Source organism: Malaclemys terrapin, chromosome 3, assembly GCF_027887155.1.
Source record: "Malaclemys terrapin pileata isolate rMalTer1 chromosome 3, rMalTer1.hap1, whole genome shotgun sequence".
Taxonomy (NCBI): domain Eukaryota; kingdom Metazoa; phylum Chordata; order Testudines; family Emydidae; genus Malaclemys; species Malaclemys terrapin.
The window spans coordinates 47,633,087-47,650,237 of record NC_071507.1 but is presented as its reverse complement, the minus strand read 5'-3'; the positions used below and the strand labels follow the sequence as shown (position 1 = coordinate 47,650,237).

The 17,151-nt window shown below is 41.6% G+C and overlaps 1 protein-coding gene across 1 annotated transcript in view; it reads left to right on the top strand.

The window, feature by feature from the left end:
- The window catches only part of GPATCH2 (G-patch domain containing 2), a 183,736-nt gene that overhangs the window by 9,113 nt on the left and 157,472 nt on the right, over window positions 1–17,151 (top strand). Inside the window, exons 2-3 of the mRNA XM_054023966.1 lie at window positions 5,010–5,726; window positions 10,678–10,739. Of these exons, the coding sequence (XP_053879941.1) occupies window positions 5,010–5,726; window positions 10,678–10,739 (779 nt within the window). The remainder of the gene's footprint in view (window positions 1–5,009; window positions 5,727–10,677; window positions 10,740–17,151) is intronic.

Below are 17,151 nucleotides of genomic sequence, written 5' to 3'. Positions count from 1 at the left end.
CCTCCAAGTCATCCTCTGCCTCTTGGTCCCCCTCCACATCCTCGTTCAAGATTTCCTTCTCCTGGCTCGGTCCACTCTCGACTGGCACATGAGCCGCCGAAGTATTCACAGTGGCCTTCGCAGTGGAGGTGGGGTCGCCACCGAGTATTGCGTCCAGCTCTGTGTAGAACTGGCAGTACGTGGGTGCAGCACCAGAGCAGCGGTTTGCCTCCTGCGCTTTGTGGTAGGCGTTCTGCAGCTCCTTCACTTTGACCCTGCACTGCAGTGTGTCCCATTCTTGGCCCCTTTCAGTCATGCATCGTGAAATCTGTCCATAGGTATCATAACTCCTATGGCTTGAGCGCAGCTGGGACTGGACAGCCTCCTCTCCCCAAGTGCTGATGAGATCCAGCAGCTCAGCATTGCTCCAAGCGAGGGATCGCCTGATGCGTGGAGCAGACATGGCCACATGGAAAGATGTGCTGAGACCACTGCACGCATCACCGAGCAAACAGGAAGGGCACTTTCAAAATTCCAAAGGAATTTACGGAGTGGGGATGACGGTTAGTCACTTGAGGGCAGGGCAGTAGAGTTCAAACCAATGACCAGAGAGGCAAAACACAGCGCTGTAATCGACCAGGGTGTCTACACTGGCACTCTCGTTGGGGTGTGTGTGTGTTTTTTTTTTTTGTTTTTTTTTACAGCGCTGCAACTGCGCAGTTTCTGCGTGCTAAATGACTTGGCAGTGTGTACACCTCGGGAGTTACAACGCAGAAAGCAGCTTTACTGGACAGAAACTTGCCAGTGTAGACAGGGCCTAACACTTTGGTCTAGGCCAGGGAATAAAAGCTCTGTAAATAGACTGTATTCTAATCAAGTGTTATTCAACAAGGAACAAAGGTTGCACTGAAGTGCGTTATGTTCTTGATAAGCAGTCTTTTGCCAACCTACGTATTTTGAATTTTATCAAATGTTGAATACAGTGAGTATTATGCCAAAGATGGGACAGTGATAATTTTTTTTTCTAAGTGCTGAACTTGATTTATAACTGCCTACGTGCTGACAAGAAATTAAAAAAAAGCAGTGTTGTACCCTGAGGCTCCCCTCATGCCAAGTTAAAACAATTTGAAAACCCCCTTAATATCTGTGAAGATGCAGCTCAACACCTCTTTTTTATTTTGTGATCCTGAAAAGATATGAAGTTATCTTCACAGGTGTTAAGGGGGCTGTCCTGTCACATTAAGCTAACTTGACTGAAAACTTAAAAACCCAACCTACCCTGACAAACAACCAAACCATTTCTTCCCATGTAGGTAAGGCCAAATGTGCTCGTATGCTAAGGCCTTCTCTACACTGGGTTTTCTCTGTGTTTTTTTTTTTTTTTTTTTTTTAAATAGTCACTGATATACCCGTATTGGTGCAAACTGTGACTTGCATTTCTTTGAAACTGGTGGAAGCTGCTGTGGTGCAAGTCATGGTTTGCATTACTACAGCCATAGTGTTGGCTAAAATGTGTAGTGTAGAGAAGTCACGAGAAAGGGAGAGAAGGAGAAGATGGCAGAAATAGAGAAACTTATCAAATCTAAAAATGGACCTATTCCAAGATTTTCCTGTATAACTAGGCTGTCAGCCATTCTTTAGATTTGATTGGATACCAGTTACTTTAATCTGTCTGAATTTTTTGATAAACAATGCTTTATTTGCACGACTACCTCTTTCGCTGATATCTCCTGTAGTTATTTCTCAAAAGCAAGGAAAATGATTTCTTGTGAGAGCCAGAAGGACTAAGGAGAAGGAACCTGTTTTGTGTTTCTTGCTCAAAGGTGAGTGCCAGAAAGGTGCACATTCCTGGAAGGTGCTGCGAAGGTGTTGCTTGTAATTAGCAAGAGGCACGGGAAATGCCTGATTATGTCAAGGAGTGACAGGAATAAGAGTTCAGTCATTATAGCAGGCATAGAAAAAGAGTTGAAAATAAACATACGTACAGTTTGGCATCATGTATTTATCAAAATTGAGATAGTAGACTGTATTACTCTGTCTTTATGATTATGGTGATGTGTCTTACAGCTGGCACAAATTATTTTCTTCAATTACTTCTGAAATTACTAAAAATAACAGCACAGTTCAAGAGATGTCTCCTTGTAGGTAAAACATTTAATGGTGAATTTGAATTTTTTCATAACTAAATTAGAATTCACCTAGTATTCTTGGTCCATAGAACTCAAGAAATTTAAGAAGGTGGTAGTATTCCCATTTTATATAGGGAAACTGAGAGACAATGAGTTAAGTGAGTTGTCCAGGATTATACAACAAGTCACAGGCAGAGCAGGAAAGAGAGCTCAGGTATCCTGCCTCATGTTGGTGTGTAACCATTGGACCATCCTGCTTAGCACCTTTAGGCCTGGGGTCAGTGATGGGTGAGTGAGTAGGGAAAACTTGTGTGCTGTATGACTAAAGTCTGTCTCCATTTGCAACCTGCTGATGTTGGTAGAAAATGGCTGACTCATGTCTCCTTTTGTCCTGTTCTAAAACTATATGAACAGCTTTCTTCTGGACACTCACCTACACAATTTATTGATCAATGTTCTTCCACTATATGTCACCAGGCATAACACAGTAGTGAGCACTAGAAGAAAGGAGGCTAATTACTTTGGTGTCAGTCTGATCAATTTGTTTTGATTCCTTCACCTGGGTGTTCTGCAGTAAATCTTATTGTTTTGGCTTTAGGGTTTTTGTTTGTTTGTTTGTTTTTTACTCAAGTACACACATGTGTGAGCCTATTGAAGTATACTTGCTGATAAATATAGTTATGTCTACATTGCAGTTAGATACCCGTGGCTGGCCTGTGCCAGCTGACTCAGGCTCCCAGGCTGCGGAACCCTGTGTAGACTTTTGGGCTTGGGCTGGAGCCCAGGCTTTAAGACCCTGTGAGGTGGGAGGGTCCCAGAGCTCGGTCTGAGCCCAGAAGTCTACACTGCAATGAAACAGCCCTGTAGCCTGAGCAAGCCCCGCGAGTCTGAAGCAGTTGTCACGGGCCAGACATGTTTTTTTAATGCTAGTGAAGTGATGTGAGCTGTGGTGCAGAGTAAAATTCTTTCCTCATATCTGCATGATGCCTCTTAGTCAGATAGTCTGTTTTCTCATAAAGTTGTGCTATTCCTACTGATGTGAGTGTGTAGATCAGAAAGGACAACTTTGCCTTTAATCTTCTAGAATTTCATTTAGGGGGAAGGTTCTCTCAACTTACTGTCACTTTAGTGAATCAATATTTTTAAAGATCAAATAGATATCAGTCTTTTGGGAAGACAATTAGTCACTATTAATCTTGCATAATCAAAAAATTAGTGTTTCAGATTTATCTTGGCATTTAGGTAGCATCAAGAGACAATTATCTTGTGACAACATTGTGATGTTCTCCTGGTATTATCTGAACCAGTGATCTGCTAGGTCACTCCAATCCTTGACTCTGGGAGCCAGCCCTACCCTGCTTCGCTGTGAGAACCTTCACTCCTGGGCTGTTCATGCTCAACTTCTAGCATGTAAGCTTCTCCCAGAATGTGAGTGAGCACTTTTGGCTAGCCACTGCTTTGATAGTGCAACTGAATGACACTAGCCAATATCTCCGGTCCCAGACACAACCCTAGGAACCTCCAACTTGCAGTGTCCAGTTATGCCCACTGGACGTTGCAAGTTTATATGAGTTTGTCAGTTTAACAAAGAAATTGATCTGTACCAGGCTTGTTATCCCAAGGGGAGTCTTTGACATGCTTCAAACCAAACACACTGCTTCAGGTAGAATAAACAAACAGATTTATTAACTATAAAAGATAGATTTTAAGTGATTATAAGTCAAAGCACAACAAGTGAGATTTGGTCAAATGAAATAAAAGCAAAACATATTCTAAGCTGAACTTAACACTTTCAGTGCCCTTACAAACATTTTCACCACAGGCTGGCTGGTTGCCCTTCAGCCAGGCTCTTCCCTTTGATCAGCGCTTCAGTCACTTGGTGGTGGTGTCTGTAGATGGAGGTGGAAGATGAGAGCGAGCATGGCAAAGTCTCTCCCCTTTATCATGTCCTTTCTTCCCTCTTGGCTTTGCCCCTGGCACCCTTCCCCCCTCCCTTCAGGGTCAAGTGAGCATTACTTCATCCTAGTCCCAAACTGACCAAGGGAAGGGGGGTGACTCACTCCAGAGTCCAACAGGTCCTTTGTTGCTGCCTAGGCCAGTGTCCTTGTTTCTGTGAGGTTGGGCTGGGTTTGTCCCATTCATGCCCTGATGAGGTGTAAACTGCCCCTCTGTTCCTGCAGAGTTTTGCCTGGGCTTGTTTTAAACCACGAGGACACATTTTCAGCCTCATAACTATATACATGAAATTACAACCTCTAACGTTACTATAACATTACTACAATAACAATGCTCAGTGCATCATGAGCCTTCCGAAGACACCTGACATGACAAACTTTGCATTGGATACCACACAATCGTATTATAAGGATGAACATGGGAGTGCAGGGTGTTCCCCTGAGATACAGAGTGTCCCAAACATTTTATTCTAATGACAACTTTTAAAGTTGTACCTAATAATATACTATAAAGGAGAAAAAAATGTATATTCAATTTCCTACTTTGTAGATCATTTAAAATGTGCTCACTTGCTTCTAGTTGTATATTGACAGGTTTTGCCAGTCTTCACAGCTGACAGATTAACCCCCTGAAAACTATGATGTTGAGATGAAATATCCGTAAATAAAAGCAATATTAGGAGGACTGCCAAAAATTGAAGGGGCTGTTGTTGTTAAGATGGAAGTTAGGAGAGAGAGTGACATTATAAAGGGAAAGCCTCCTCATAAGTGTGTTGTAGTTCTACAGAAAGTTGTCTTCTAAATCAGCCAATACTACAACGGCATTAAAAGTGCTGATCATAAGACGGTCTTTGACACTATAATGATATTGGTATATGAAAACATACTGCTGAAGTTGATGCACATTGTAATCGGTTTTGTTTTTGTTTTTTCTCTGCATATGTAGGCATTTCAGTAGGACTATGGAGGAACTAGTTCATGATCTGGTCTCAGCACTGGAAGAAAGTTCAGAGCAAGCCAGAGGAGGTTTTGCTGATACTGGAGATCACTCTCGCAGCGTGTCTTGTCTTCTAAAACGCCAGGCAAGGAAGAGAAGAGGACGAAAAAGACGTTCATTTACCACTCATCATCCTTGGGAGACTAGTCACTGTTTAAGTGAAGGTTCTGATTCCAGTCTAGAAGAACCAAGCAAGGACTATAGAGAGAATCATACTACTAATAAGAAAGACCACAGTGACTCTGATGATCAGCTGTTGGTTGCTAAACGCAGGCCTTCTTCAAATTTAAATAACATTAGAGGCAAAAGACCTCTGTGGCATGAGTCTGATTTGGCTCTTGACAATTTAGGAAACAGGACCCTGCGTAGGAGGAGAAAAGTGAAACGCATGGCAATAGATCCACCGTCAGAAGTCACGAATACATTAACATTGACCCAACAACAGGATAATAGCAGAGATCAAGAAATGGATAATGATAATAGATCTTACCAACATCAAGAATTTGCCAAGAGCAAAGTGAAAAAAAGAAAACTAGCTACAACTAGGCAAGGACCAGAAATCTTGGATGAAGGAGTGGTTATAGAGAGTGAAGAAGCGAACCAGGCAAATAAGGACAAAATGGAGTATGAGGAGCAAAAGGGTTCAGATGAGAACATGAGTGACAGGTGATTGATTTTTTTTTTCTTTTTCTATCGACTGAAACAAAATTCTTATATTGCTACTGTAGTGGTGTAGGTATTGACACGTCTTGTTTTCTTTATTCCAAAATTAAAATGCAGTCAATAGTAGTATGTTTTAAGCAGTTAATGTTAGGGGTCTTTCCTGATCCAGAAATACTAGAATACTGCTACTTCAAACATGTTGTATAATGTTAAATTATAGCAATTCATTCAGAGGAAATCTGATGGGTGGCAGAGAAAGTTCAAAGGAAACAATTACTTGAAGAAAATTTATACTAATTGTTTCAATATTAAGACCAAGAAAACAGGGATTTAAAAATGACTTAAATGTTACATTATTGTATTATGCATGGTATTTGAACTAGCACTTAATCACAAACAAGGTAATTAAATAGCTTAGATTTTCCAACTTCTAGGCGCTGGTGCTTTGGTTGTTGCTGGTATTCATCAGAAGATTATCAGTACAGTATATGGATACACCCGCTAGACAGTCTGTGTGTCATGGGCATAAAAAGTCTATAGGTTGCCAAGAATGCACATCACTTACAAAATGCAAAAACCAATTTATAGTTCAGAAACACCTGAGCTTGCCATTAGAAAAATGGGATAATGATGACCTTTTGGCAGTATGCCTCATCAATCTATTCCAGGCAGCAGGTATACCACAATAGTAATTGTTTCCAAAGTACTATTTTGACAACACAGTAAGGTGTCATTTTCCACCAAGTGATGTTACCTGCAGGGTCTGATGATCCTGATCATGTTTATCCAGTGTGTTTGGTTCTGAATGCAGAACTGTGAGCAGGGCAACTCCTATTTAAGACATACATTCTGGCAATCTTGAGGCTAGACAGCAACAGTGTTCCTCATTTGTTGTAGGAGTCTTATCTATAAACTGCATTGACTCTTTTGCTTGTTGGCCATAGTTTAGGTGTGCTGTAGCGATGGCATGCATAGGTTCTTGGCTAGGGCAAGAAGAGAGGTCACTTATTTAGTAGCATAACAGTATTGGTAAGTTACTGATTCCAATTATTCAGAAAACAATAAGGGGGATAGTATTTATAGAAGTTGCTTTTTATACTCTTTCCATCTGTTTTCTGAGAACTGTAGACAGTTTTTAAATCACAACAGGAATCCTGAGTCACCTTGCCACTGAAAAGAAACTGAATTTCATAGTGTCTTCATACTTGTATTGGACCAGAAGTAGGTCTTGTTGGGGCCTTTGTGTCTGGAACGCTTTCAGATTCCATCATGTTTGTCCTGTACTCTCATACATTTTTTTTGTTAAATTTTAACACTTTTTAAAATGTCTTGTGCCAGAGGAGGGTAAAAATACTTCAGTGCAAAACTCATGTATCCAGTGTTTGGGTGGAGGGAACCAAGGTCAGGGGAAAATCCTCCAAACACCCAAAAAAGGGCAGCTTGCTGATTTCAAGTACAAAAATGACTATCCCTTATGGATTCCACTTGTCAACTATTCTTGTGCTTCAAGGGGACACTATCAGTTTAAAAAACATGCTCCTTTCTGGAAATACTTTACTTAATAATACTGTAACAGCTAAGTTCCTTATAGTTTCAGAGAAAACTTTCTCTGTTTGCAGTTTGTTTATGTTGTCATTTGTCAGCAATTTACAGTCAATTTTGCCATTTTCAACTGTTTGTGTGTCTTTAACACAGCAACAGGGGATAGGGAAACTTTTTTTTCTTTAAAAAAAAAAAAAGATGAAAATGTGACTGCAAAACCCCAAAATCTGACAAGGAAATTTAGAGGCATATGGAGTACTCAAACTACTTTTAACTCTAATTTTCAGTTGGCTAGACTTCAGCTTGATGGTGCCCATTAAATGCATTGTACTACTATATGATTCTATCACTTTATCCCACAAGAGGAACAAGAAACATACTAGCAAGCCTCTGTGCTACTATTGTGTTCTGAAAGCATTGGCAGACATAAAAATGTCTTTCTAAAACTGTGTGCTAGACACAGAGGTAAATTACTGAAAACATCTTAGTAAGATTCATGGCTTCAGTAATACTGCTGAGTCACATTTGAACTCTAGAATCCAGAGTTATGAAGTCTGCCATGCCAATTTTAATTTGTCCACATATGAAGGCTTTGTTTTCTGGATGATTTTCCTGTGTATATTTCGATGGGACACATCTTCCACATTTACAATTCTCCCAGCAGCAGTCCCTGTGCCTATAGTATGATGCCCCAACAGAGGCAGGGGCTTCATTGTGTTATGCTAAAAATCTACGTCTATTGAGCGTGCTCTGCAGAAATTTTCAAATGCTTAAAGCTTTTATTGTATGGCAGCACTCTATATAAATTGATCAAGAGCAAATGCCTCAGTGAAGATTACTTAAGTACCAAAGTTCAAATTGCAAACTTAAAGGGAAGAGATGAGTATAGTTCTCTTAAGGTTTGCCTGTAAGAACAGTTTGGTTCATGGCAATATGGGGTACAAATTTACTTTGCAGTAAATATCTGTATAAACCCTGCTGATGATCTTTAAAATCGTCAATCACAGCTTGAATCTTGAAATACCATAAAGCAAATCTTAGTTTCTTCTTTCTGCAAAGTATCCCATCCTCACTTTAATTCCACCATAGACAGTTTTGTATATTTCACAATTCTAAATGTCCCACAACTTTACATCACATTTCTTTTTTAGAATTAACCATTTGGTTGAAGCTTTCCACCTATCTAAAAGTATTTCCTTAATGCACTTTAATCTATTCCCATTTCAAAGTGGGTGGATCAAAGCTGTCTATGGATGGAACGTTTAGTGTGTGGCAGCACAATCTACATGGATGCTTAGTGGGCTGCAGGATAGTACGGGATAGACTTACACCTCAGCTTGCCATGAACTCAGTAAGTGTTTGTATACGCAAGCCCTTATAAAATGGGAACTTGTGTGTGTGTGGTGGGGAAAAAGAAAAGATTTTTTTTTTGTGGGTCTTGTTTCCCAAAATTCAAATGGCTGAAATGATTCCTGAACTTAAAAAAAAAAAAAAATTTAGATTAGAAACTTTAATAAAAAAGTTAATTTTTTTGGAATATGTGTGATGTAAAGTTGTAGGACATTTATAATTGTAAAAATATGCAGAACTGTCTGATGGAATTAAGCGAGGAGGGGTATTTTGCAAAAAGAAGGCACTAGGATTTGCTTAGCTTTATAGCATTTCAAGGTTCAAGCTCTGCTTGATCACTTTTATAGCTCATAAGATTTGCCATCTTTGTATTGAGGACCATTATCTTTAGTAAAGTGCTTAAGTCTCTTACTGTACTGGGATAACAGAGATTGTAAGTGCTGCTTATATAGTAAGAAGTTACGTATACAGAAGAAGATATGGCAGAGTTTTAGAACACATCTTTAAGAAATATGACAGCTGCACATATTAGCAAGTCACTGCTGCTTGGCTATCTACATCAGGCCCAATTTCAAGCCCTGTTTGAACTTCTAAAGGAAGATATAAAAACAATTAACCATATAATTAGTTCTAGAAGCTGAAGTCAGATATTTCCCAAACCTAAAACTAATTCTGGTTTCAATTTCTGAGAGAGAAATTGGGAAAACTAAATAATTTCAATTTTTTCCCTCCCAGCAAGCAAATTCATGTCTAAACCAAAAAGCAGTTAAAACAGCTAATTTAGGAGTAAGGTTTAGAGCTAACTTTTAAGAATGGGTGTGAGGAATGAAACCAAAAATGAAATATATATTTTTAAAAATACTTACAAGTTGGTGTCTAGGTTGAAATATATAAAATGAAGTGGATTTTGCTTCATATTGAAGACAAGCTATATAATATAGGAAAATACTTAAGGTGTTTAATTTTCCTTAACGTAACATGCATAAAAGCATACTAGATTGAAAATTAATTTGAAATGCACACCTTTTTCTTGATTTCATGTCTTTAGGTGAACTGACATATTTTTTTAAAAAATTAATCCATACTTCACTGTAAAAAAAAATATATATATGTATGTATGTATATAGTATTGTGAGAATACAGTTCCCTGAAGAACATAAAAGCATTTCTCCACTTAACCTCCACCCCAGATGTAAACTCAATGTCATGGTCTGTGCTATAGTTTAAGCACAGGAGGCTGGTTTAATATTTAGACACACACTTTTAATTTACAATAACGTGAGATGCTTGTGTACAACCAAGGGAGAACAAAACACTTCACCCTCATTCATGAGCTCTACTTTTATATATAGGGTGTGTGGGTGTGTGTGTGTGCGCGCTGTGCATCCATCTTATAGACAGACATCTTGTTTAGGCCACATCAGAAGTTACAGAAAAGTAAATTATAGCCTGCATTTTCTCTTTTGCTGTTATAATCATATTGATCATATTCATTTTTCTCAGGGTGACCTTTACTTTGATTTAATGGATTGTCATTGTTGCAAACTTTTCTTTCTTACCAAGGAAAATAGTTGTAGTGAATCCTTAAGCAATGTATTGTCCAGAATATTTGCAAATGTTAAGAACAGTAGTTCCTTCTCCAGACTCTTGTATTTCATGTGTTGGAAGAAAGGCTTAGACTGCTTTTGTTTTGAGATATCTTCCACCCTCTCCCCCCCCATTTTATTGAGCAGTGGTGTTCTGGGATCAAGCTGAATCGTATAGCAATAGACGAGCAGTGAGTATTTGATGGAAGCAGATGATAAAATGCATCAATTGTGTCAGCTCCTTGCTGCAGTCACATCTGGCTTACTGTCAGGGTCCCATTAGATTCCTGTAGTTTTATGTGACAAAAATAATATGTTCTGTAGTTAATGGAACTAGGATATTTGCAGTTTGATTAAAAACAAAATTTTATTTTCTTTCAGATTTTTGTCAGGCTTAAGTTCTATCTGAGAACAGACTCCTCTCTTTAAAATTTTACAAGTACGAGATCAATTGTTCTTTCTTCCCTTTATTACAGTGAATCCAGCAGCCTGAGCAGCAGTGATGCTGGTTTGTTTACCAATGATGAGGGAAGACAAGGTACTGAAACATCATTAATTTTTTTTGCCGAACAGCATCAGTTTAAATTCTGTAATCATTACGAGTTATTTCATTGGTTGGTGAAATTGCTTTAACAGACTGCCTAGTGAGTTGAGGTATAGCTTTTTTTTCCAGCTTCTTAAATGTTATGGAAAGGTGTCCTGTCTCAATGATCTTAAGTACACCTCTACCCCGATATAACGCTGTCTCGGGAGCCAAAAAATCTTACCGCGTTATAGGTGAAACCGCATTATATCGAACTTGCTTTGATCTGCTGGAGCGCGCAGCCCCTCCGCCCCCACCCCAGAGCGCTGCTTTACTGTGTTATATCAGGTCGCATTATATCAGGGTAGAGGTGTAATTAAATTTTTTGATTATCTCAAAAGGCTAGTATGTGAAGCTTATAATATTAGGGAAGATTGTGTTTTAAGACTGGTATTGAGTACATCTTGCATACCTCAATCTCTTAAGTATTCTATCTGACAAGTTCACAAGAGACTGGTAGCCCTTCCCACATTTATCCAGAATGTTTTTAAAAACAAGGGCTGGATATAGTGATAATAGTTCTCTGAACAAAGACTTAGTGTCTCTTATCAATCCAAAATAAGACTGAAAAGCCCAATATTATTTTTTCTCCCCACTGAGGATTTCCTACAAATCTTAAACTTTTTACTTTTCCTTTGGACAGTGTGATTTCAGTAAAACTCTACCTGTAATTTAAAGTGCAGCTAATGCCCCCAGGCTATCATATTGGCATACACCAGAAAGCAGATTACTATATTTATGAATCAAAGGTACTGGTGGTGAAGTATATTAAACCATCTTTTCAATTCACATGTGTAACCATCTTAATTGTATTTTAAATTTAGTATAGCTTAATCCCCATTTTTAGTTAATATTTTTTTGTAAATGATTATTGGATTTATTGAAAGTACAGATTATTTTCTTAAACAATAAAAGGGGGCATCAGGTTGCAAAATACCAAAATATTACAGATTTAGACAATATTAGTTTGGTTATACAAAGGCTATACATATACTGTTTCTCAAAAGTTCTCAGTAATTTGTTTTTAATCACTTTGTGCCAGTTGCTCCATCCTTCCACACTAATGTTACTAATAGTGGGATTTCTTCAAAGCATCGGGCCAAGTCCTGCTTGCCTTGTTCATACAAGTAAGACAAGCAATATTTAGGCCTTAATTATATTTTTTTACTTCAGTTGACCCAGGACTCTGCTTTGAGGAATTTAGGGTATCCTTGAAATACCAGTTGATCAGTTTTTCTGACTTCAGAACAGATTTTTTTTTTTCTCAATTAGACATTTCCAGAAGATAGAATATGGTTCCCTGTACCATGGCATTCCCGTCAGCATTTTGTGATTTTTTTTTAATTTTTTTTTTCCTCTTCTGTTTTGTAAGGCTTAGTGTGCAAGATAATCTAACAATGATTTTTCATTGTTCTCTTCTTGTGGGGGATATGAACTTTTCACAGTGGTTTGTTTTAGATCCTTCAAATCCTTTGCAGAAATTGCCTGTTTAATTTCCTTTTATCAGCTATTTGTCTGTAAAGTTATAATTCATTCCTATTTGTTTCTTGACCAGAGAGATCTGTTTATCTTGTAATTTCCTTGTATATTGAGCTACCAGGAGGCTAGTGTTAATTGTAGTATTAACCTTGCATCTGAAGTGGATTTTTTACCCACGAAAGCTTATGCCCAAATAAATCTGTTAGTCTTTAAGGTGCCACCGGACTCCTTGTTGTTTTTGCGGATACAGACTAACACGGCTACCCCCTGATACTTGTAGTATTATTGTTTTGTAAATGTCTTAACTGTAAGATTAAAACAATTGGCTTTCTAACCTGGCTTTCTAATTTTGGTGTAATTGTGTTTGATTTGTTTTTTAAAACACCTGTATTTCTCTGTATAAAATAATCTGGGACATAAATGGCGTTTACTTCTGAACTGAAATATCCCTCCAAGTATTATTTGTTTGTCATATATTCCAGTGTTGAAAACATCGGAAAGCAAGGATCAGTTCATATAATTTTTTTCTTGGGGGCATTATTGGTCAATAAGTAGCAATTTTTTTCAGTGGTGTCACATTCCTTTTTTCAGTCCATAGCCATTCAGTTTTATCATTTCTGATCCTTTCCAATAATAACTTTAATTGAGTTGCAGAGGATTATAACTATAAATTTTGCAGGCTTGACCTCTATTTCAAGAATTGTGTTTTTTCTTTGTTCCCATTTCATGTTGCAACTTGATATTTATCAGTTATTTGTGTCTATTTTGTGAGGATTTCTAGTGGAAAGTATTGGTTCCAAAATAGCATTCTTAGACGATAATGAGATTAATTGCTCTGTGTAAGAAAGATAATGTCACAACAGATGATCACCATTTTTAATCTCTTAATTTTTGGACTAGTTACTTCAAGGCCTTATCCAAAACTTATTGAAGTCAATAGGGGTCTTCTCAATTACTTCACTGGGCATTGAATCAGGGTAACTGACTTTTAGATCTAGAGAATGATCTTGTTTCCATTAAAACTCTTAATTGGAAGCAGTATCAGGCCCCTGTTGGTACATGCCTTTTAGTTTCAGTTGAATTTGCTTTATTATCAATATTTTCTAACACTTAACATCATAGCTACTGTTTCTTCTGTCACTTACTTTCTTGTAAAAAAATCTTGTAAAAAAATGATTTCTTAAGTTTCCAAATTAGACAATAAAATGTCACTTGCATAAAGTGGAACTATGAAAAATATTCCCTTATTTGTATTACCATAATACATGGGAGTCCTAATCACGAACCAGGACCTCATTCTGCTAGGTGCTGTGCAAACAGATGCTACTTGCCCCAAAGAGCTTACAGTAGGGTTGCCAGGTGTCCGGTTTTTCACTAGAACATCCAGTAGAAAAGGGACCCTGACAGCTCCAGTCAGCACCGCTGACCGGGGCGTTAAAAGTCCGGTCGGCAGTGCAGTGGGGCTAAGGCAGGCTCCTTGCCTGCCCTGACTCCATGTAGCTCCCGGAAGTGGCCAACTTGTCCCTGCGGCTCCTAGGTGCAGGTGCGATCGGGGAAGCTCCGTGCGCTGCCCCTGCCCCGAGCACCAGCTCCGCAGCTCCCTTTAGCCGGGAACCGTGGCCAATGAGAGCTGTGGGGGCGGTACCTCCTGGTGTGGGCAGCACACACCACGCAGAGCCGCCTGGCTGCCCTTGTGCCTAGGAGTCGGACATGTCAGCTGCTTCCAGGAGCCACGCAGAGCCAGGGAGTCTGCCTTAGCCCTGCTGCGCTGCTGACCGGGCGCCACCTCCGGTAAGTACACCCTAACTCCTTCCCAGAGCCCGCACCCCAGCCCCCTCCCAGAGCCTGCACCCCCTCTCGCACTCCAACACCGTACCCGAGCCCTGAGTCCCTTCCCACACCCAGACTTCCTTCCAGAGTCCGCACCAACTCCTGCACCCCAAACCCCTCATCCCCAGCCCCACCCCAGAGCCCACACCCCCAACAGGAACCCGAACTGCCTCCCTCCCTCACCCCTACCCCCTGCCCCAGATCTGAGCCCCCTCCCACACTCCAACCCCCTGCCCCAGCCCAGTGAAAGTGAGTGAGGGTGGGGGCGAGCGAGTGCCGAAGGGATGGAGAGAGGGAGTGGGGGAGTGATTGGGGGTGGGGCCTTGGGGTGGGGCAGGGGTGTTGGGTTTACCACAATTGGAAAGTTGGCAACCTTAGCTTACAATGTAAGTATAAAACAAGATACAACAGATGGGTACAGACTGATGGGAGAGTACAAGTAAGCAATGAGACAATATTGGTCAGCATAATAGACAGTAGTGTGAGCACACCAGGACCCTAACTGTTGTCAAGATTTTTATAGGCATCACGGAAAAGGATTGTTTCTTAAGGAGGGATTTGCAAGAGGATAATGGAGTATCCTCCATCCATCCAGAGATGCATATGTTCACAGGCATCTCTTCCCAAGTGTGATGGGCAGCATGAGAGAATGTACAAAACTGCTTGTTTGAAAACTTAAGAAGTGGGTTATGGAGACATCATGGGTTGATCAAAAGTGGGAGATGACATTTGGATAGTGAATGAAATGTTAGGTAGGGTAGGAATTTCCATCCAGTAGGATATGGCTGCCAGTGATTCTACTGTAGGGTTACCATACGTCCGGTTTTTCCCGGACATGTCCGGCTTTTCGGCAATCAAACCCCCGTCCGGGGGGAGTTGCCAAAAAGCCGAACATGTCCGGGAAAATGCCGTCTGGGCACTTCCCCTCCCGCGGCTGCTCTGCTCCTCCCCTGACTGTTCGGCTCTGTTTAAGAGCCGGGCTGCCCAAGCGCTATGGGCTTCAGGCAGCCCCCTTGCCTCCGGACCCCAGCCACCAGCCCGGCACTTCCCCTCCCGGGCTCCGGCGGCGCAGGGTCCGGAGGCATGGGGGCTGCCCGAAGCCGGTAGCGCTCGGGCAGCCCGGCTCTTAAACAGAGCCGAAGAGTCAGGGGAGGAGCAGAGCCTCTGGCCGCGGCGGCTCTGCTCCTCCCCTGACTCTTCGGCTCTGCTTAAGAGCCGAGCGCTACGGGCTTTGGGCAGCCCCCGTGCCTCCGGACCCTGCGCCGCCGGAGCCCGGGAGGGGAAGTGCCCGGCCAGGGGCGCAGGGTCCGGAGGCATGGGGGCTGCCCGAAGCCGGTAGCGCTCGGGCAGCCCGGCTCTTAAACAGAGCCGAAGAGTCAGGGGAGGAGCAGAGCCTCTCGCCGCGGCGGCTCTGCTCCTCCCCTGACTCTTCGGCTCTGTTTAAGAGCCGAGCGCTACGGGCTTTGGGCAGCCCCCATGCCTCCGGACCCTGCGCCGCCGGAGCCCGGGAGGGGAAGTGCCCGGCCGGGGGCGCAGGGTCCGGAGGCATAGGGGCTGCCCGAACCCAAGCGCTACCGGCTTCACGGTTTGCCGGGCAGCCTCCAGACCCTGTGCCCCCGGCTGGGCGCTTCCCCTCCCGGGCTCCAGCTGCGCTGGGGAAGTGCCGGCTGGGGGCGCAGGGTCTGGGGGCTGCCCGGCAAACTGTGAAGCTGGTAGCGCTCGGGCAGTCCTTTTCGCGTGGCTGGGAGTGGGAGGGAGGAGGGGCGGAGTTAGGGCGTGTTTGGGGCGGGGCTGGGGTGGGAATTGGGCGGGGCCAGGGCCCTGTGGAGGGTCCTCTTTTTTTTTTTTTATTTGTTAAATATGGTAACCCTATTCTACTGAAATGGAAACGATTGCAAGCTGTGATATGGCCCTCTTTATAATGTAAAGGATTCACAGTTGCAACCATTAACACAAACTTGAGCTTTGAGGTTGTTCTGCAGATGTTAATTCATAGCATAATTACTATTAGAAAATCTACTTTTGAAAAGACTGAAATACAGACTAATTTTCCTCTCAAAGGTGTAACAGGCCAGTGATAAAAGTTCTTGTTTTGGCGACATTCAATAGTCTTCTAATATTGCCCAAACACGTTCTTTTTAAGATGACACTGATCTGATCAGCACTGATTATACTTGCACATAAACTCCTTAACGTCTCCCCCCACCCCAAAAAACCCAGAACTCTACATTAAAAGAACATAAAGCTGCAAAATCATATACTAAGAAGATAGGAAATGCAGAATTAAGGTTGCCCTTGCAACCTAAATTCAGTCCACTTGTGTGTATACATTATGAAATGCAGTCTCTCTCTCAAAAGATCATCCACAATATCATCTTATCTTGCTGTCAGAGTGCTGGATCATTTCATGTGACACTGCCTCTGAAACAGCCTTCTTTTATGGAGGCTTCTGCTTCTCTCTCACTCCTTGCCCTGGATCAGGTGTGGGTGTTAGGCTTCTCCTTTCCTGTTTCTGCTGCTTCCAACCTCTCCTTCCTCCCCCTTCTTTCTCAGTCTCTGAATAGCTTTGCATCTGACTCTTCTCTCCCCCTCTATCTTGCTGTCATCTGCTGTCCACCTTACTCCTCCCTATCAGCCTTCCGCTCAGATTTGCCTCTTGGCTCTCTTCCTCTACTCACAATCTCCTACGCTCATCTTAAGTTACTTTAGCTTCCATGTTGATCACCCATCCAATCCCGTAACTTCACATTCTCTTGCCCTCATGTCTTTATTCGATCTGCTGCTCTGGCTCAATTCTGCCTCTCACCAAAGCGGCTGTTCACCTGACATGGTCTTCACCAATCCTTGCTCTCTCTTCTGATTTTTGTGTTGATGAGTTTCTCCTATCTGACTGTCTGACTGAAACAGCGTCTGTTTCAGCATCATCCACCCCTTCTTTTTCTCACACCCTGTAGCTTAGCCTTTCTATAACTTCCCATTCATCAGTGTTGATGACTTCTCCTCTGCTCTCAGCTTTCTCCTCTCTGCCCTCTCTTCCCTTTCTGTTGATATAGTTCAT